The 21584-nt window shown below is 36.5% G+C and overlaps 1 protein-coding gene across 1 annotated transcript; it reads right to left on the minus strand.

Moving 5' to 3' along the window:
• Nucleotides 1-585: 585 nt before the first annotated feature.
• LOC102618767 (B3 domain-containing transcription repressor VAL1) lies at nt 586-7186 on the minus strand. Its single transcript, XM_006491867.4, has 13 exons — nt 6888-7186; nt 6650-6791; nt 5879-5960; nt 5687-5788; nt 4492-5159; nt 4261-4357; nt 3985-4159; nt 3745-3821; nt 3212-3634; nt 3027-3076; nt 2293-2406; nt 2110-2177; nt 586-1463 (listed from the first exon to the last, which is right to left on the minus strand). The coding sequence occupies exons 2-13, from the start codon at nt 6760-6762 to the stop codon at nt 751-753; spliced, it is 2682 nt and encodes an 893-aa protein (XP_006491930.1). The 5' UTR covers nt 6763-6791; nt 6888-7186; the 3' UTR covers nt 586-750.
• Nucleotides 7187-21584: the final 14398 nt, after the last annotated feature.

The raw sequence follows: 21584 nt of genomic DNA on the forward strand, positions 1-21584 counted from the left end.
TGGTGCAGATACCAGTATGATTGATCCTTCTGTCCTTCTCTTAGACTGTTGGAAAAACCATTCCAAATTATTCAGAGCAATCAATGGCGAAACAAATTTTAATAATAAGTCTTCATCAAAAAGTCTGTCTATTTCACTCCAATATTTATAAAAATAATTAACATATTCATCAAAATATCTTAAATCACAAATTTTTAATTGTTCTAAATATCTAATGGCTCACTGAAGACTAAGTTGCACTTGCCCACGACTAAACTTGGAAACCTGAGCCCACAATGGAAAATAGTCATGACCCACAAGTAAAATTGCACAAAATAACATAAATATATTCATACATAAAAAATCGTTATAATTATGAGTAGTGATTTTGATTTAGTGGTTGAAGGTACGAGTAGTGATTAGTGAGCTACTATCAGGTGGTAGAATTCTACACTTGACGTGTTAGGTATTGTTTTACTTTGGTATGATATACCATTTGAAATACATACCATAAATCTCAACTACATACCTATAGCAAAAAAAAATTCGTTCAACATCTTGAAATTGTTTGTAAGAACTGTTGCTGAAAATAAAAATTAAAAAAAAAATAAATAAATATTACATTTCAGACTTTGCAAACAGTTCTGGAGCATACCAATTAACCTTTGGTGGTATTGCTGAGATGACAAGTGTAAAAAAAGAAAAATTTCTTTGAGAACTCAAAAATAAAATAAATAAACAAACAAACACTTTACGGAAAAGAAAAGGGCGTCAGTCTAAATTTGGCTCCTGATCACGCCCCCAACCCACAGATGCTAAGAACCTTTCATCAGACAAAAGTCTCTCATGATCCCCATTATTAACTTGCTGGAGCATACATGAGCTCAGGCTTGCCAACCCATTTGGATGACAATCCTCTAATGGCACGCTGGCCACTCGGTCAAGGGTCATAATACTAACTCTCGACTCTTCAGGTTGCATGTCCTCACGATTGGGATAACAATTCAGGTCGAGGCCTATCTGTGCACTGCTGGACTCAGCCACCTCAGTTTGACTTTTTGTTTGGCTTATTTCGTTATCGGTATGACTTGTAGGCACTGATTCTTGTTTCACTGAACCATTCATTTCTGAGTCACCCATCTGGTCACTGTGGTTCTTCTGGGCCACCTCCACTTCACGTTCTGACTGACGTCTCTTCTTCCGCAGCATGAGGGTTTTAAAACGGCGTTTTACAGTCATGCACACATTGCATGTGCAAGTGGGTTTGTGCTTTCCCTTGCCACTTGGAGGCTGAATGCATACAATGCAAGTGCAGCCAGGGCGATGCCGAGGATGTCTGGTGGTAGTGGCTCCAACTGAAGAAGGCTCACCTGAGTCCCCCGCATAGTCTCCTAGAACTGCAGCAGTAGCTAGAGCATCTAAGCCAGAAGGCTCGTTTTGTTGGTCTCGCCTTTGGCTTTCTACTATTTTACGTTTCTTGGATTCTGGACAATATGTTCAAAGAAAGATAAAAGGAAGTATGTGGAAAGTATTCAAGGTTAAACAATGGCTTCCCATGAGACACAGTTACCAGTGTCATTTCATAAGATTACCAGACAATTTGTACTGAAGTAAAATTTAAGCAGTATGGCCACTAATGAGTACAAACAATCATTTAATGTAGACAAGTCAATGAACTCTGATCCACACGAATTCACACACCTATGAGCATCCAAATGTAGCACGCACTATCCATATCCACCATGACGAACAAATCCCAGGCATAATACATGCATGCACCACATATTAAGGCATGCTATTAAACTGATTGGACTGTTATAACCAAAGGTTTTACTCACGTGCATCAAGTTTGACTAAAAGAATTATCCATCATCAGAATTTCTGTCAGAAATAATGCAATATTACTATAATTTCCAACGCCCTTCTCTGATCCTGTCATGGGTTTTAGAATTCTGTCTTTCATATCCAAAGGTTTACTCACTAAGCAGCAAGTTCACAAAAAGAACTATTTATCAAAAGCATTTCTATCGGAGATACTTCTTTATCACTAATTTTTGAAGCTATCCTCTGAGCCAGTCATTGCATATAGAACTTGTGCTGGAATCAAAAAGACAGATGCTTGACTCATACCTCTTCCCACTCTGAGAAGATTCTCCAAGTCCTTCTGAATCATCTCCTCTGCTGCAGAACATGAACACCTAGGAGCACATCATAAACCACAGGAGCATAAATAAGAGACCAACCTCATGAATATTTTAGTATAAAACATTTTGACCAAAAATAAAAAATAGATATTACAAAAACATGCTGCACCTGATTGAATCCCAAACATTATCCGAACATGTCCACTTTGGAGGAAGAAGAGCATCTGTAGGCAATTTTCGCCATTTGGAGCAATCATCACACGGAGCCCATTGTTCTTGTTCCCTACACAAAGTTTTGACAATTCAGCACAAGACGAATTATTTAGCATAAAATGGACTGCAAGATGTGCTTTACCAGGAAGGAGAAAAGGACTTAAAAGGAAAGCCTTTTACCATAGTGGCGACATATTGTCCCCTCTAGGAGCCATGCAATTCTTCCTCTTCATATGCAAGGTTCAAGGGAAATGAACAATGAAGGCACATGCAACAGAAAATGAGGACAAACCAAGGATGACCGCATTAGCTCTGAAGTCACAAGTTCTCACCCTCATTGTCCTAACTTTTAATAGTTACATATAAGAAGGGATGATAGAGTCAAGGCAGTTAGGGCCCAATCTACTGCAGATTAAAATTGTAAAAAGCACTACCAGTAGCCATTTGAAAACTCAGAAGTTTTAGATGAAGGACCTAGACACAAATATTCTTCAGGCCACATACTCTACCAAAAGTCTCAAACATTTAGATGGCATTCAATGCAAACTTGGAAGAAGCATGGTCCCTAGGTCAAAACACTTATGTGATCCAGTGAGAAAATATAAAATAGTTTACTTCCACCCATCAAATTTTTCTTCTACTCCAGATACATAATTGAAAAATATAAGCAACATATCATTGAGTCCTTACCCAGATGGCCTAGCAGTGAACACAGTCCTCTTTCCAAAAACTGGGGGCTCCTAATTACAGAAAAAACATTGGTTAGATATTCAGCCATGAAAGAGTGAAATTTGAAATTCAACTTGAACATTTTGCAACATGATATCGTACATTATTAGTGATAAACAAACAAAATCAAAGACTGTAATACGCACATCATACTCTTCAAATTCATGATCCTCAATAGTGACAATGTTTGGTCGGGCACTTGGGGATGGTCGAAGCAAGTCTTGTGCTTCTTCCCATGTAAGTCTGAGCTCCATAGCTTCTTCGCTGTGCATCAACAGCCTCTTGCTTTTGGACCCAATATTTCGAGTCCTCTTCTTCTCCATGCCCAGCAAAGATTTCTGTGGTGAATCCTCATTTGTCTTCTGTCCATGGTTCTCACTTTTATGCCAACCATTGTCCCCTTCAGCTAAACTCAAATGTTCTGACAGAGCATCTATGTGAGGGTCCTTGCTTCCTTTCAGCATTTGGAAATGACCAGAATAACCACTTACAGTAGGCAAATTCTCAGTAACACCAGAAAGAGAACTTTCTCCAGGACAGCCATTTGTTATGGCAGATGTTTGAGCATCCTGTTAATATAATATGTGTAACTCATACATGACTTCCTTAAAAGAACACAATCCTTCTAATATTTTAAGAAGACGCACAAAAAAGGTAAAGTACGCTTATGAAGCTTGACCTGCATGTCTCCAGGGATTGGTGCTTTCCGAAACCCCATTACAAGTTTGCCTCCAGGATCTATCCGACTAAATGTTACTGCAATCAAAACGATAAAAGTTAGAGATGGAATATTTGATGCATTATTACTTCCAGTAAGAAAACAATTGAGAGCTAGCAAATTAACAGATAACCACATAAATAAAGTAATCAGCATAGATATTACTTTTATCATCCCTAGTAAGAATAGAATGAATCATACTAGTATCACCAGCTTGTAATTGCATAGATTGTATGCAAGGTGTTACACCCTCTAAAACATACATCCTGCTGTTGTTATTGGGCCAAAATCTGAACTGAAACACCCACTCTTTGCCTTTCACGTCTTGAACCCTCAAAGGAACACCTTCTGATTGAGAAATATGAGGAAAATATGCCTGCATTGGTTTCCAGTTCATACAAATGCAGAGAAAAAAAATGAAATAGAGAAGGGAAAGTGGAAACAAAACAATGAAATGGATTATTCTTTGAAACCTACTTCAGCACACGCTTTAGGGAGAACCAAACGACCAATTCGACCGGCATCACTGGCACTTAGAATCTTCTCAAACAGCGGCACAATAGTGGAATTCAAGCTTTAAGAAATAAAGTTAAGGTAAACACTACGGTTAAAGGAACATATAAAAGAAATACAAATGCTGTCACTGAAGTAGATATCTAATAGAATAAAGGAACTTTATGATGAAAACAATGACACATAAACGGATACTCTCCAGAAAGTTGTTGGAGCTCTTGGTCAGTAATCCTTGGCCAGTATCGAGGAAGTAAATGATTTTTACCCCGGCCCTCAGCAGGTGGTCTTGCAATCCGAAGTTGAGAAGCAGTACTTTTTTTTGTCTCAGAACTTATGGTAAGGCCAGTTTTGGAGGGTTTGGGCAAAATTGGGCGAGACCTTTGACCTTGTTGAAAGGAAGGATGTGCTTTGCATGGTTCCCTTCCATCGGCAGCCCCATTAGAAAAGGGTGGTACAAAATTTGAACACCCTGCTGGCACTCCCAAACTCATACTCGAAGATCGTTGAGCGAGTGATTCGGGCATATCTCTAACGTCTAACATAGATCTACTACCGTCTGGCTTGGTAAATTTAGATGATCTAGAAGATAGTTTAGTTGGACTAGAAAATCCCGTGCCAACTTCAACAAATGGAAGCCTTAGCTCTTCCCTTTTCTCTTGCCCAAGAGATACAATTGTATCTCCCCTCTGAAATGGAGCCAGAAAACTGGGTTCATTAGCCTCCATAATTCTGCACAACTGTGTTAATTTTCCTTCAGCAGTGCCATCACCAACTACCCTATTTTCAAGCATAGGAGTTTGCGTGTCATCTGAATCCTTTTTCGTAAGTGCACCAAATCCATTAGGAATTTCATCCCTCTGGATCTGCAAGGAGAAAATTATAGAGGGCAGTATAAAGAACAAGTGCTTACTAACCAAATCACTTAATCTGCCAATTCAAATTCTTCAAAACAACAGTCACGAACCAAAATTAAGCGGAGAAAAGCACCATTAGCTTTTTTCCGGCAATCACATGGTAAGAATTTCAATTTACAAAACAGACTTAACATCAAGGCTTCAAACATAATATTTGCAACTCTACACTTGAATCAGACATCCAGCTTCATGGCTTTGACAAATAGACAGATGAAGCATAGCAATAATCAACACAAATCAAGTTATTGCTACTAAAGCCATTGTAACAGCATATGTGACCAACTTGCATTCCCAAATTCATGTACGGGCTAAAACCTTTTAACAGAAGGCAGCACTAACTGATATCATATTGATTAGCTACATTCAAGGGCTACAACCTTTTAACTCATGCAAACCATGACTTAATCAAACTCAACATGGTAATTGAACATTACACAATAACATCCTGCAACATAAACAATCAGAATTCAACTTACCAAATGAAGTCGAGGGCTCATTGCACAGCTCCTACACCCAACTCCCCCATAATCCAAGAGCTCAAGGAAAGAATTTGAGGCTCTACATCCACAGTGGAGACGCTGGCACGGTATAACAGATTCAGTTAAAGATGAAAAGTTCAAGACAGAGAAACAACGAATGTAACAAAACTAAGTGGTCTGTTAAATTACCTTGCTGCAGAAATTGCATTCCCTCCAACCAGGTTCCTCTAAATGGAATGTATTACAGAAGATGAAATTCTCATATGCAGATCTAAAGTACATGCAATTCCAAATCGAGGAAGAAACGATAAAAAAAATCAATACAATAGAATATAATGAACAAATTAAAAAAAACTACTAAAATGGTCAAAAAATGTTTAAATAATGATTAAAAACAGAAAAAAAAAAAGTCGTGCAATATTTCTTTGTTGAACATAGAGATGTATCTGAATATACAAGTAGAATGTCAATTAGTGAAAGAAACTAATAAAAGACATTGCCTTAACTTGTAAAATTATAAACTTAATGCATTACAGAAACTCAAAAAAAGTCCCACAGAATTTCTAATAAGCCAGATATCTCACATAGCTCAGAAACTAAAAACACAGAGCAGGGTGCATTTGAACTTGCTACTCCTTTCAACTTGCAAAGCATCACATCAATTCAATTAACAATGACGTAAAAGACTATTTTAATACATTATTCGGGGCTTGGGACTGAAGAGTTATATTTGGGAAAATTATAGGGACCGATGGTGATTCTATAAAAATCTTAGAAACAAAAATAAAAATAACAAACTAAGCGGAGTATAATATATCAATAACCAGTAGCGTTGCTAATTATATTTTGCAATTAAACTGTAATATAAAAGAATTGCATTAATGAAGAAAAATCTCAACTTTCGAACCCCCAATTTTAGGAAAAATTCTAAAAATTAAATTAGATAAAGAGAACAAGTACCCGCAATCGTAGCAGAGATCAGCACAGACACCAGATCGCAAAAGCCAGCCCTTTTTCCATTCATGGGTATTAGCCGTTCTACATTTTGGATTCATGCAAATCCTCGGCCCCATTATTAACGCCAAATTAACACTGTTAGCAACTAAAACCAAAAACAAAAACAAATTAATTAAGTTAAAAAAACCCTAAAACCCCTTTCAAGTTGATCAAGATACCCACATGCAACAATGTAAAATACCTCGTTTGAATCAACGAACCCAGATCTTCAAAAAGGAAAACAAACCCATTATTGAAATGATAACGCCATGTTCCCAGTTCATATGCTTTAAAAAATGAAATAAGCAAAGGAAGTGAGTCAACTAAGGGTAAAAGGTGGTGGGTTTATTATGCTAGTGAGTTGAAGAAAAAGGAAATAGTAACGGCGCGGTAGTTGTTGTTATGCTATAAGACCAAGAAAGCAAGAGAGATGAGAGAGAGTGCATGCAAAGTAAACAGATGCATAAAATGCATGCACGACACTTGAAGACACACCGCTTAACAAGTCTTAAGCTCTATCTCTCATTTGTTTTGTCTTTGTTGGTTTTCTTGGACACTGATACGGTGACCCGGCGGTTTCGTGACTCTTGTGACCGGTCATTGGATTGGCTTTCTATTTGTAATAATAAAATCTTCTTTATCGGTATTCATTGATTTTCTCACTACCTGGTGGTTGTATTTCCATGAAACGTGTTGCCATCAAGTGACATGTCAACTTATTCTTGCTTTTCAAATATTTAGAAAGAGACTAACTTATATTACAATATTTAATTTGTGTTAATATTTTTTATGGACTGAGTTATTTAACCCTATGAGTAAAAAGACCCGACCTAAATTTTGGTTTGATTGACCTAACCTGAATTTTTCGAACTTTAACCTAAATTTAAGAATTTTGCGTTAGGTTCGGGCTTAAATATGAGGGCCCGATTAAAATTTGGGTCAAAGTTTGAGCCCTATTAGGCTGGACCTAAATTGACCCAAAATTTAAAATAAAAAATAAAAAAAATTATATTTGTTTATGTAAATTTTAATATTTATAAAACGTGATTTTATATTATGTTTTTTTTTATTATTTATATAATTACATTGTTGAGTCCTTAAGTAATTTTTATGTTTATGTAAATTTTAATATACAAGAGAGGTTTTGTCCATCTTTCTTTTTTTAAAATTTAAAATTACTTAAATATTAAAAAACTTAAAATTATGAAATTTGGGCTTGGATCTCTTTTGGTAAACACATTTTACACATCCATTTGAAATAAAGTCCAATAACGAACATCAAAACACAGGTAACAAGCTTTTGACAGAGTTAAGCAACTGGAGTGAAAGTCTCAAGCTTAAAAATGCGCATTTGATAGAATTTTCGAAAAAAAAATTCCTTTCTTAAACTATAACAAATGTTTGTTACATATTTTACAATTTTTTAAATTATTCTGAAAATTGGGGTTTTTATTATGTTACAATTTTCTATAACTAAAGCAATGAAATGAATTGACAAAACCGCGCCACTTGAGGTTAAGGGGAAGGACAATTGATTGGGGTACTCACTTGCCAGCCAGTAATGCAATCAATTAGAATTACTAATTAGTTAATATGATTAATGGTTATGATTGACAAAGGGTAAATTTTGAATTACCCCCTTCATGAATTAATTATCTTCATATCATCCCCTTATTTTTGAAACCTAAAATTATCTTAATTTTGTTTCAAAAGATAAGGAAAAATAGGAATAAGTTGATGAAATTTTTTATCTCCTTAAGCAAAAAAATAAATAAATAAATTGAGATTTTTAAAAGTAAATGCGGTGATCTAAAAATAGTCAATTCATTAGAGGATACTCTGAAATTAACTCTTACAATTATATAATCAAGATATATAGCTCTTATTAATGAATTTATTTAATTTTAAATATTATATAAATTAATTTTAAATTTTTTACTTCATTTAATAATATTTTCTTATAAATAAGTAATAAAAATATAGTTTTTGAAATAAACAGTTTTTAGTCCAATCACAAATAATCTTATTGATAACCATGGGGTTAAGCGTGGACACGACATAAAATATGGGTTGGGAAAAAATGAACTCAACCCAAACCAAACTGTGTGCAAGTTGAATTAGGTTGATCTTTTTCCAAAGACCCATTTTTAATTTTCTTTTTCTTTTTTTGGCAATATCTTAACATCTAAAAAAAATAGAAATTGATTAATTAATTGAAATAACTAAAAACAAAATAGCAATATAATAACATTTGTTATACTTCATATTCCATAACACTAACATAAAGTTGTAAAGCAAATTCAAAAGTTCAAGGCCTCATTAAACATTAAACTCTAAATTTTATATTTTACTCTTTTGTATAATAATAATAATAATAATAATAATAATAATAATAATAATAATAATAAAATTATTATTATTACTATACCAGTGGGTAGTTGTACGTGGCGTTGTTTTACTAGAGTGATGAGATCCTTGGCAAGCCAAGATATTTAAATCTCCTTTGGACCAGTAGTCTGCACACTTTGGTTTCCAGCCGATATACACTTATCCAGTTAATACCAAATCCGAAATTCATTTTTGAAAATAATTTTTTCACGATACCACCCGAAAACCTTCAAAGAGGATGAACGTTGTGAGAAAACACTTTCATTTTAGAAAAATCGGTTTTAGAGGATAAACAAGACCTTTCTGATGCACGGAATCCTCAGGCTTGAGGCAAGTGCAGAGCATACTCAGTTTAGAAATTTTGAGGTGAGCGTATCATTTTTAATTCGAATAATTTCTTCGATTCCTAGAAGAGAGAGAGAGAGAGAGGTTTAGGGACACATGATGTATAAAACTTAAGCTTTTATTTTTCAGATTGGCTCCCTTACAACTGAGACCAAAGGTGCCTTATATAGACGATCATTGAGAACAGGACCTCTCGAATGATCATAACACATAGCACACCTTTTTTGACAGCAAAACATGCCGATAAGGACTTTGGCAAAAGGTAAAGCATACTTACAAGGACTTTAACAAAAGTAAAGCACACCGACAAGGATTTTAACAAAAGTAAAGCATGCCTACAAGGACTTTAACAAAAGTAAAGTAAAAGACAAACGGGAGTCACATGGGTTGTGCTATCAAAACTCGTGCGACAAAGATAAGGTGTTGTCATGGAGTGGAGGGATAACGAGATGGTGACACATCGCCTGTGTCTTTTTCATATTGGCGCTTGTGCCGACGCCTCTGTCTCTGGTCGAGATACGCCTCAGCTTGCTGATACTTTTCTTCATCAACTTCAGACATGTGTTGTGAGGTAGATGGAGCAGGAGAGTCTGGGTTTGTGACAGTATAATGGGGAGTGTCAGTATGGAGAAAGGACTGAAAGTCTTCCCATGGGTCCTGAGCATCTTGGAATAAGACATTAGTATAGTTAGGACATTGTTCCATGACAAGAATTCCACGAGGACTTGAACTTGAACCTGGAGTACAGCCTTGTGTTTTTGGAATTATTTCAAGGGTGTGTGATGGTCCAATGGAGGTGTGGTGAATATCTGTAGCAGGTGGAGGAACATTGTTAAGTTCCATGAGGTAGGCTTTGAGAACGGAGGTGACCGATGTATCATGGATGAAGGTATAAGGATGAGGGTAAGTTCTCCATTCACATGCCATGTCCTGTGTCCAGTAGTCCCGTGTTTCTGGATGCTAAAAATAAGGCCTGTGGACAATGAAGGCTGTAGTCCACATGTTAGCTTCTTGTGCTGACATTTTGTCTAATCCATGAAAGGTAGACAAATGTTGGAGTTGCTGGTGCCACCAAGTGAGGGGGGAATACCATTCAAAGAGAGTCCATAGAAGGTCTGGTGAGAACTCTGGAGTGGTAAGGTGAGTCAGGACTGGTTTGATGGGAAAAACTAGCTTTGTAGCATACAAGGTGGTGAGACACCACATATACCAAAGCTCATCTTCAGAGATGGACAGAGAGGACAAAGTGAGGCCTGTGAGAAACAGGTGCTCCATGCAAAGATTAGGAAAGCGGTCAGGTTTTTTGGTTTGAACATTAAAGAAAAACCTGTAAAGGAATTTCTTTGCAAAATCTTGAAGTTGGTAAGCCGATTGGAAAGAGATGTTCATGGGGAAATTTCTTTGGTTGAGAGCTTTGAAAGGAAGTTGGCGATTCATGGTTATAACTGGAATGGTTTGAATTGAGGAAATGAGTGCGGGTTTATTTATAGCTGGATGGGTGAGGAAGTCTGGAATGAGGTTTTGGTTGCCTTTTATGTGTTGAACAGTGAAATCATACTTAACAAACCAGGTTTTGAGGCTAAGTAATTGCTTGTCAGGTAGCAATTTGTTTTTGAAGTCAAAGATGCGGGGAAAAGAAGAGTTATCCATGTTGATAAGGAATTTGTGGCTGATGAGATGGAATTCAAATTTCTTTATTCCATATTTGACTACCAAAATCTCTTTGTAGATCACATGGGAGTTCTTTTCAGAGTCTTTGAACTGTCCGCTTGCATGTGCACAGAAATGACGCACGCCATTGATGTCTTCAAGGAGAATGGCACTCCAATAATCGTCGCTGGCATCAGTCTGGAGGATACGTTGTCCACTTGTGGGAATTCGGAGTGGAGGAGGTGATTGTGCTATCACCTTTAGCTACTTGACAGCTTCTGTCTGAGTAGGGCCCCATGGAGGGCACTGTTTCTTAAGCATGCGTGACAGCTGGCTGGTGTGGATTGCAACTTTTGGGATAAAATCACGGACATAATTAACAATCCCGAGGAATTATTGTATCTGCTTTCTATTGAGATGTGTGTCCAGAAACTTGAGTAATTCGATTGCAATATGGGGACCAGGCTGATACTGGCCGTCTTTAATCACCATGCCAAGAAAGTCAATTGATTCCTTTCCTATGCTGCTTTTCTTTTCGGAAAGCATGATGCCATGTGCCTGCACAATGTGAAAGAAATCCAAAAGGAGCTTCTGGTGGCTCTCATGGTCAGAAGAAAATAACAAGATATCGTCAATGTAGACCAATGCATGATGGAGAATAGGACTAAAGATTTTTGTCATGGCTTTTTGAAATAAGGAGGGAGCGACTTTGAGACCAAAAGGCATAACTGTCCATTGGTAATGGGCATCAGGGATGCAGAAGGCAGTTTTGTGACGGTCAACTGGTGAAATACCAAGTTGCCAAAAACCAGCTTTTAAATCAAACTTAGAGAAGATACGAGCCCCTTGAAGATGGACAAACAGGGTCTGGATTTTTGGAAGGGGAAATTTATCACCTTTAAGAAAAGAATTGAGTGGCTGGTAATCAATTACTAATCTCTTTTTCCCACGAACTAATTCAGATCGTTTTTCAACATAAAAGGCTTGACAAGCCCAATCTGAATCAGTAGACTCAATAAGACCTTGTTGGAGTAACTGAGAGCATTCTTGCTTGGCAAGTAAGAGGTCTGAAGGAGACATACCCGGGTGTGATGCTTTTGTGGGGTTTATGTCTTCATTGAGTTTGAAGGGAAGGTGAATGAAGAATTGTTCATTTTTCCAAAGAGGTGAAGGATGGTGGAACTGTGAGTGGTTTTCTGGACAGAACCCTAAGAGCTTTTGTGAGATATGACTGTATGGAGATGGTGTCTCTGAAAGGGCACACAGACGGAGAGTGTCTGTATAGGGCAAGAACATTTGTTTGTAGCGAACTCCAGAACTGGTAAGGAAAAGGTTTTTAACCAAATGAAGAATGTCAAAACCGATGAGTAAATCTTTATCTGGAAGTTTGGAGGCTACAATCTTTTTCCAAATTATACAATTCGGAAAGAATTGAATACCAATGGGTTTTTTGGTAATCAAAGTTGTTTCAAAGGTCTCACCATTAACTGCTCTGAAAAGTTTAGAATGAGGTTCCCAACAGTCTGATGGAAGAACAGAAGGATCAATCATACTGGTATCCGCACCAGTGTCAATAAACCCAATAACAGGAATAGGTTTATGGAATTTGGAAGGAAGGATGGACATCTTGAGAGAAGGCCTTGGAATAGTGGAAACATGGTTAACAATTTGAACTGTAGAGATGACAGAAATATCTTCAGAATCTGAAGATTCTGCAATTAGAAAGGCAGTCTGATCATCTTGTGTTGACTGTTCTGAAAAATTTGATTCGACATCGTCATTCTCAGATAGCAAAGAAGAACGTTGAAGATGTTGTATAAGACGAACAACTTTGGCTGGTTTGTGGGGACAATTACGGGCAAAGTGACCGCGTTTCTTGCAAATGAAACAACGGTTGGATTTTTTCTTCTGGTACTGAGAAACATCTTTCTTTTTGAAATACCGAAAAGGTTTTTTGGAGGATGACTTTCTGTGGAAGTGTTTTCGGAAATGGCGTTTCTTTGTGGTTGGACAAACACATTTCTTTTCATCCTTACACTTGATTTTGAGATAAGGTTTTTTACAAGCTTCAAAGAAGGGTTTCTTGTCTTCCATGAGATCTTTGAAGAATTCTTTTTGTTCACAGATCTTATCAAGAGATAGCATGGCCATTTGAAAAATCTTTCCCAGAGAGATATCAGCTATGCTCAGATTTGTGGCTGTGAGTTTTCTTTGAAGATCGGGTTGTAACTCAGGGGGAAGAGAGGCAATGAAGACATGTTTAAGAGATGGCTCATTGAACCCATTTAGCTTGTAGAATAGAATACTCATTCTTTTGTAATGAGCATCCAGAAGATGTCTTTTAAGAGAACAACATTTCATCTGATGGTATTCTTTTCTGTCTGCTTCAGTAGAAGCAGTTTTTTCACCGATGAATTGCTCATGAATAAGATTGAGGGCTGTACCAATCGGAGATTCCATGAATTGGAGCTGTCTATATTCTCCTAAGCTTTCTAGCCAGTCTCATAAAGAACCCGTGGAGCGGGCCATGAATTCACGAAGAACGGCTTGAGGTTGAGCATTAGGCTTGGTACCTTGGAGATCAATCCAAGCAGCAAATTCTTGAAGTCTAGCAGCCCATTTGTGACGGGAAATGTCATCAAATGTAAACCAAGATGCTGAAGATGGTTTTGTTGAGTGTTCATGAACTGGTGGTGGTATGGGTTCTGTTTGAGATGCTTGGTCAGAAGGATTGTCATCAACAATGGGTGTTGAAGTAGAGGCACTTGGATCTGCAGTTTCAGTGGCCATTAATATGCCGGTAATGTCAGCATATTCAGACTCAGAGTCAGTGGAGGCATTTGATGAGTCATAAGAGGAGGACGAACATGAATTGTGTGTTTCAGGCTCAGAAGAGTCGGAGGAATCTGAAGATTGGGTCTGGACAGTATGATAATGATATTGATCCATTGGGCCTTTATCTTTGTTAAGAGGCTCGGGACGGTCTTGTGGTGATTCTTCTGGAGGGATTGTAGATGTAGAGGAAGAGGAAGTGGCCTTGGGACGTGGTTCAGAGATTTTGACTTTAGATCGTGCATTTTTGGGTGAAGATGGTTGAGGAGTCGGTTGAAGGTGGGAGAAACCAAAGAACTGATTATAAACAGGTTGTTGAGGCCGGGATGGTGTGTAGAAGGGTGAATAAGTTTCAAAGAACGGAGGAGATACGGGTGGTGTAGGTTGTGATTGAGTAAAAAGGGAAGGTCGAGTCTTTTCAGCATCAATCCTGGACAATTCAGCTTTGAGTTTTCTGATCTCGGCTTCTTTTTTATTAAACTCTGGACCCAGATATGATTGTTGATCATCCATCTGAGATCGGCATCTAGCTCAGAGATCCGGTCTTGGAGATGTATGTACATCTGATGTAAACGACTGCTGATCGAATCAACTTTAGTTTCAGTTTGGAAGACTTGAGTGGCAACGCGATCAATTTTCTTACCGAGTTGTTGGAGAGTATGATTTTGAGCATTGGCATTTTTGGTTTGCCAATTCAAAATAGCTTCATACTATTTTGGTTCTTCAGGTTGCCCAGAGGCTGTAATTGGAGATTGAACAAAAGGCTTTGAGGTGACACGGGTTTGTGTGTCTGTCTGTTTTTCAAGTGGAGGAAAGGATTCTTCATAGGAGTGACTTGAAAACATAAGGCAAGATCTGATTGGTTGGACAGGACGTTTGGGATCTGGTGGAGGATGTGGAGGAAAAGATTTGCAAGATGATGGTGGATAAGAAGATTTTTCTTTTTCTTTTTCTTTCTCCGCATAATTTCCAATTCTTCGTCAATATCTGTATCATCCAGGCAAGGACAATCCGGGTTGCACATATGGGCTTCAGGAACATCCCATAGAAAATGACCATTGATTTTATCAGGATATACTGGATACCCTTCGGAGGAAAAACCATGAATAGGAAGTTTCTTTTCTTGACCAGTTTGAACTGCTATGATCATAGCAGTATAGGAAAACTGTGGACTGTTTGAAACAGGCTCGGTGTCAGGAGTTTGAAAAGATAGTTTGACTTGATCATTTGGTCGTCTGTTAAACGTGGCTTCTGTGGTTTGTACTGGTTCCGAATTTTGGTGAAAATGCTCATAGTTGGTTAGCCATTCAAGAGGCATGAGCTTGAGCAATTCTTGTTTTTGGATTTGTTTGGGGATTTGGATAATGGTTGGAATTGTGTCTGTGTCTGCCAAGATCATTAAGGCATCAGAAGTTGTGTATGGTGTAGGAAGATCTAGGGCATGATTCTGTAATCGATAGACTATTTGATGATGGAGGGTTGCAATCTTTGATGTGGGTGTTTGTTCTGCTCCTTGGAGCTGGATCTGGACTTTAAGGATTGTTGGAAGATTAGGATCCTCAAGAGAGAGGTTGAAATTGGGGTAAAAGGTTAATAAGACACTGCCAGCATGAAGGGTTGTCAGAACGGTGCCTACAACAACATGTTGGTACTCCTTGAACCTGGTGTCTAGGAGAGCAATTCTAGCTGTAACAGGTAAGCCTTTTCGACCATGAAGAGTGAGAATTAATTGTACACCACCAAGATGGAGGTGTGTGTAGCCTTCTCGTTTCCAGTTGGCGACGAGATCTGAAGGTATTTCCATAGTGACATATTGTTCACTCTGTGAGGCTTGTAGAGCACACTGGTCCAGTCTAGAAGACTGGATATACTCTTTTGGGAGAGGTCTTTTAGTGGAGATGAGAGTCCGAATACTTCTAGTGAAAGAAGTTTTCTGTTTGTAGAGATTGTAAGGACTCATGATGGGAAACTGGGACTCATTGATTTGAGCAGATTCTGGAATATAAGAATATTCAACAAGATTCTCAATTTTGGAGGTTATGTGTTTAGAACATGATTTGGGAAGAGAGAGAGTAGAAGAAAGGGAAATATGAGATGAAGATGATGTAGAAGTTGAAGATGTGTGTGTTTCCATGGTTGAGGAATCTTCTTCTAGGAGATCAAATAAGATTATTCAAATTACTAATGATACCACCTCAACATGCAGTGTGTCACCAATAATGAAATACTAAAAAATGTTATTAATTATGTGGGTTGGTAATCTTTCAACTAACTCAACCCATAAATATTATATATTGATAAAAAAAAAATTAACAACTTCATCATCACAACCCAAATCACACATGTTTCTACCTACCCCTATATGTGAGAACTTATCTCATGAAGATGGAATTAAATTATAGAGAAAATATATTTGGACCACCTTTGTTTTGTCATATGTACATCTAACCACTACAAAATTTTAATATGTTCTTTTCACCATCTTTGTTTCTAAACCTATATCAATCAACCACCTTGACACTAATAATTTAAGTAAAATAACTATTCTACCCCAAAATGAATCAAAAGATTATTTTATCCTACAAAATTTTTTAAAATAAAAAACTATAATTACCTCTTATTTAAAAAAATAAATAAATATCAAAATTCAAGATGTTAATTTTATAATTATAATTTTTAAATGATAAATTTGTAATATAATTTTTTTTATTATTCAAATTTGGTTTTGACTATTATTATTTTGGTGATTAATTTAAACAATGAAAACTGTTTGATATTGTGATTGTATAACAAAATAGACACACACACACACATATTTGAGATGAGTATTACACGTTTTTTAGATCAAAAGGATTAAAAAATCAATAATAATAATATTATTATTATTATTAAGTAGTCAAATGGTACTAAGACACCTAATTTTTCACTAATATTTATCAATTAATTAAATGGTAATTATACTTTTTTATTTTTTTAGGATAAAATAGTCTTTTGATTCATTTAGGGGTAAAATATTTATTTTATTTAAATTCTTAGTGTCAAAGTGGTTGATTAATACAAATTTAGAAATAAAGATGATGCAAAGAACATGTCAAAATTTTGTGATTGTTATATGTACATATAACAAAACAGAGGTGGTCCAAAGATAGTTTCCCTAAATTATATGATTGGGTAAGTAATTCAATGAGAAGTGGGATTACTGAACCAAAACTTAATCCAATGCCCCATCTTATCTTGTCTCCCAAACATGGCCCAGGTGTTACAATATTTATTAAAAATAAAATATGCATATGATATTCGTAATGCATTACATGAGTTAAAATTAATTTTGCACAATTGAAATCAACTTCTATTAAAACTATTTTTTCAAAATTGAAATCTTATATAGTCTAAAGTATCTTACGAGATAATTCTATTGTTATTAATTTTGAAAATCATTTCAATTACAAGAGTATTACACACACATATGAGACAATTTCATCATCATCCAATGAGTACACACAAATTTATTGTTATTAATACTAGCATATGAACAATTCTCTTACTATGAAAATTAATTTCTATTAGTATTATTATTGTCATATGTGTAGGGTGCTTGTTTTGTTTAATGTATTTCAGAGAATAATACTATTGTTGTAAGAAAGATGTTGAACAGAAGAAAATTAGAAAGATTATCTTTAATAAATGTATAACAATTAATAGTAAGACTTTTAACAATCAATTGGGAATAGGCAAGCGTTGTGAATTTGATATTGTTTTAATAGTAGGTTACCCAGCACTTATCTTCTTTACTTCCATTTCTTTACTAATGCATTTATCAATTGATAATTGGAATAGGCTCTTATCAAAATGAATTAAAAAATTAGAATGAACTTAAATGAGAATCAGAATAAGATGTTTGCTTGAGCCACATGAATCATAATTATAATGGGCTATATTTTTATTAAGGATAATTTATCGTCAGCCCCATATGTTTCAACAATTGGCGCCGCACACCCATTTCCGTTAAATAAACGGTTATTTCCAACGGTGTAGGGGTAAAAATGGAAATAACAGAATTGCCGAGAGTTTGAATTTGAAAAGGTAATATTACAAACAAATTCATATCAATTTTGTCTTATGTGAAGTCACTAACATTACACTCTTGCCCTTCATTACAATACATATGTGGTATTAGATAAACACATTACAAGCGTAGGTAAAGCATGTGCAGCTGTGCATTGTAACGGCTATATATAGGCAGTGGATGGCATCATTTACAGTTCCTTTGCAATGGTAACATAACGGCAAGAGGGTTCCACCAGTTATAAATATTAATGTTGTGCAACCCTCCTTAACTTCACCATGACTGACAAAACTCACTAACATATTGATACAAACAGCACTTGTTCGTTGTTGAGCTTTAGATCATTATTAAGCCTAACACAAGCATTACCAGCTATTCAAGCTACAACTTATTCAACACATACATTAGCAGAAAGATGTCTAGCTTCAAGGGTGCTTCAAGTTCATTAAAATCAAAACCTAATTCAGATAATAATTTGATAAATGGGGGAATTTTCAAGTTCCACAACAAGGTATGCTATTGTAGAGTCAGGGCAGCAATCAAAATATCAGAATCCAAGCCAAATCCCAACCGATTATATTATAGCTATCCTAATGATCCTGCATGCGGTTTCTTTAGATGGTGGGCACTATCTAGAGAAGAGATTTCAGAATTTGCAAGTCAGATGAACCTGTTTCAAGAGCAAGGTATTGACAACAATGACAACAATATTATGAATCTTGACACGTCTGACTTTGATCACAGGATCATCAGAATTGAAACTCTACTTTCCGAATTGAAGAAGTACCAATTCGTGACAATGGTTATTCTAGTACTTGTTGCAGCTATCATATATTGTAACTCATGACATATGTATTGAAAATAGTAATGTAGATTCAGAAAATGCGGAAAAATTAAGTGTAACATCTGCTGAGATTCATTGTACTTAATAATATCAAATATTTGATGGAGTAATATACATTGGCAGCATTTTAAATGGTGTATTAATCCCCTAAATGGTTACAAAGCAATGTATCCAACAAAAAACAAAAAAGACATTGTTGGTCTACCTACACATGAGTGCTAAATATACTTCGCCAACAACTTTCATAATGCTACAAACCCCTTGTAACATAATCTAAAGCCTAGTTAAAATAAGATGGCCACTGCCTTTGGCATGCTTAGTGTGCAAGCACTAGATACATTTAAGCTCCATAAGCAAACTAACATGACATATCAAAATCAAACCAAGATAACTAACCAAAAAGTTCCTTATTCCATTTCTTCAAATCATTGGCTGGTTTACTGTGGCATTCTGGAAGGTGTCAAAAAATGGTTTATATACCTTCACTGCTACTTACTGTTACTGCTGCCAATGTCTCCAATTCATTCCAGCAATCACTACATTATGACAACAACATAATGTCAGTAATGCAATCCTAACCCAGTAAGCTACTAGCTATAAATTAATATTCATTTTAAAACCATGTATTTTAGAATTACTGCCTTAATGCCGGTCCCTTGCCCTTGTCAATATTCTTTAGTTCAGACCTTTTTGGACCATTGTGCTTTTCCCTTAAAGTTATCCCACCAGCTGCCATTGTCTTCTTCCTTAGTACACCTAACCATGGAGCATCAGGCTGAACATTTGCTGGTAATCTTGAAATTATTTTCTTTGTACCTGAAGGCCCTTCATGATTCCCAATCTTGTTCTTTTTTGCTGGTGGCATCTGCACCTCTTGAGGTTCATGAACCTCAACTGTTACTCTGACTTGCTCATGTGCCTGCATGTGGCTAATAGTGGACCCATTGCCTGGTGCACTGTCAAATATACTATTTGTCCTGCCTTGTAGTCCTAACATGTGATTTTTTTCATTTAAATGTCATAATGTCCAACATTATATAGTTAACCTTAATAATATAAACAAATTTCAAGAGATAATGAACATTTAAATATTGAAAAATTAGTTAATAAATATTTAAATATCGACAAATCAACTACTTATGGATATCAATAACACAAACTGTAATAGTTCCAAAATAATGCCTCGGGTTGCTGACCTTATCCTTGTCATGTAGCCTTTAAGATTACTCTGTGGATAGACACAAGTGTACAAAATAAGGTTCAATGTTACAAAATGAAACTTGTAAAGGAAGAGACTGCACTGACCTTATAATGCCTTGTACTTTTATTTGCATTTAAAGGATTAATTGGACAGCCTCTCTTGTTATGGCCAAACTCCTTGCAGTGCTTGCATTGCATCCTATATCTTCTCTTCTCTGCAGAAACCTCATCAGCTTCCCTTCTCCTATTCATTTTTGGCCTTCTAGGAGGCCTTTTCATCATTGGAGGAAAAATCTCATCACCTGCTGTTATTGGCCATGAAGACTTATCTGGAATGGGGTGGATTATTCCAGCGTATGTGCTTAAATAACTCCCTCATTTAATAATGGACTAATAAACAGCCCCAGCTCCTTTCTACTATGTAAAATGCATGGCATTACATGAATGCATGGAATACCACTTACTTGCCAGTGGCCACAGTCACATTCATGATGCTCCAGGTCAACTATATAAGTCTTGTGGATGTGATCTACTTCATACAGCCATTCACTAGCTCAAGCTACAGGGTTTGGTCTCCCAATTTGCAGATTCTTCATCATCTTGTCGTAGATCTTTTTCGGAATATCAGATTTCCAAGCCTTAGCCTTTTTCCTTCTATTCACCATCCTCTTTATTAGCTTTTTCCTTATCCATTCAAGCATAGTCAGCAGTGGCACCTTCCTTTGAACCCCAAGCCATGTATTAAAAGATTCTGTCATATTATTTGTGCAGTGGTTAGTCTTGCAGCTATTATCAAAAGCATGTCTTGACCAGAATTTTGCTGGTAATCTTCTTACTGTCTCGTAAACACCCTCGTCTTCCTTCATCAAGTCTGTCATTGCTTCATCAAAATTCCTTCTGTTGCACGCCCTTGCAGTTGCCCAAAAATAAGGTTTGAAGTTTGTATGTGGATGTTTTGCTTTCAAGTTTGCAAGAATGTATCTTGCACAGAACCTGACATGAGCATTTGGGAACTCAAGAGCCAGAGCATTTTGGATGCCCTTCTGCCTGTCACACATGAATGTTAGTTGCCTTATATCTTCAAGAAATGTTTTCAAATCGCCTAGAAACCATGTCCAGGTACTGGTGTTTTCAACACTGCACACACAGATAGCAATTGGAAAAATTCCAGTGTTAGCATCAATTGCTACTGCCGGCAACAACACACCCTTGTAAGGACCCTTTAAATGGCAGCCATCAATCTCAATAAAGGGTCTACAACCAGCTTTGAAACCATCTCTAAGGGCTGGAAATGAGAGGATCACTCTATCAAAGTGAGTTCGAGATTGCTCCCCTGGAAACCTAATTACACTAACTAATGCCAAAGCCTCTGGCATTTTATTTAATATCATATGAGCATAACTCTTGATGAGCCTGTAGCTTGACTCATGATCTGCACCTGCTTTTCGTAAAGCGATTTTTGTTTCCCCATACACCTTAAACCTATTAACCTTACAACCATATATTCTTCTAAGCTCATCTTGAATGAAATCAACTTTTGTGTCAGGGTGATCTATAAAGGTTTGTCCATACTT

The sequence above is a fragment of the Citrus sinensis genome, chromosome 7 (genome assembly GCF_022201045.2).
Source record: "Citrus sinensis cultivar Valencia sweet orange chromosome 7, DVS_A1.0, whole genome shotgun sequence".
Lineage (NCBI taxonomy): Eukaryota > Viridiplantae > Streptophyta > Magnoliopsida > Sapindales > Rutaceae > Citrus > Citrus sinensis.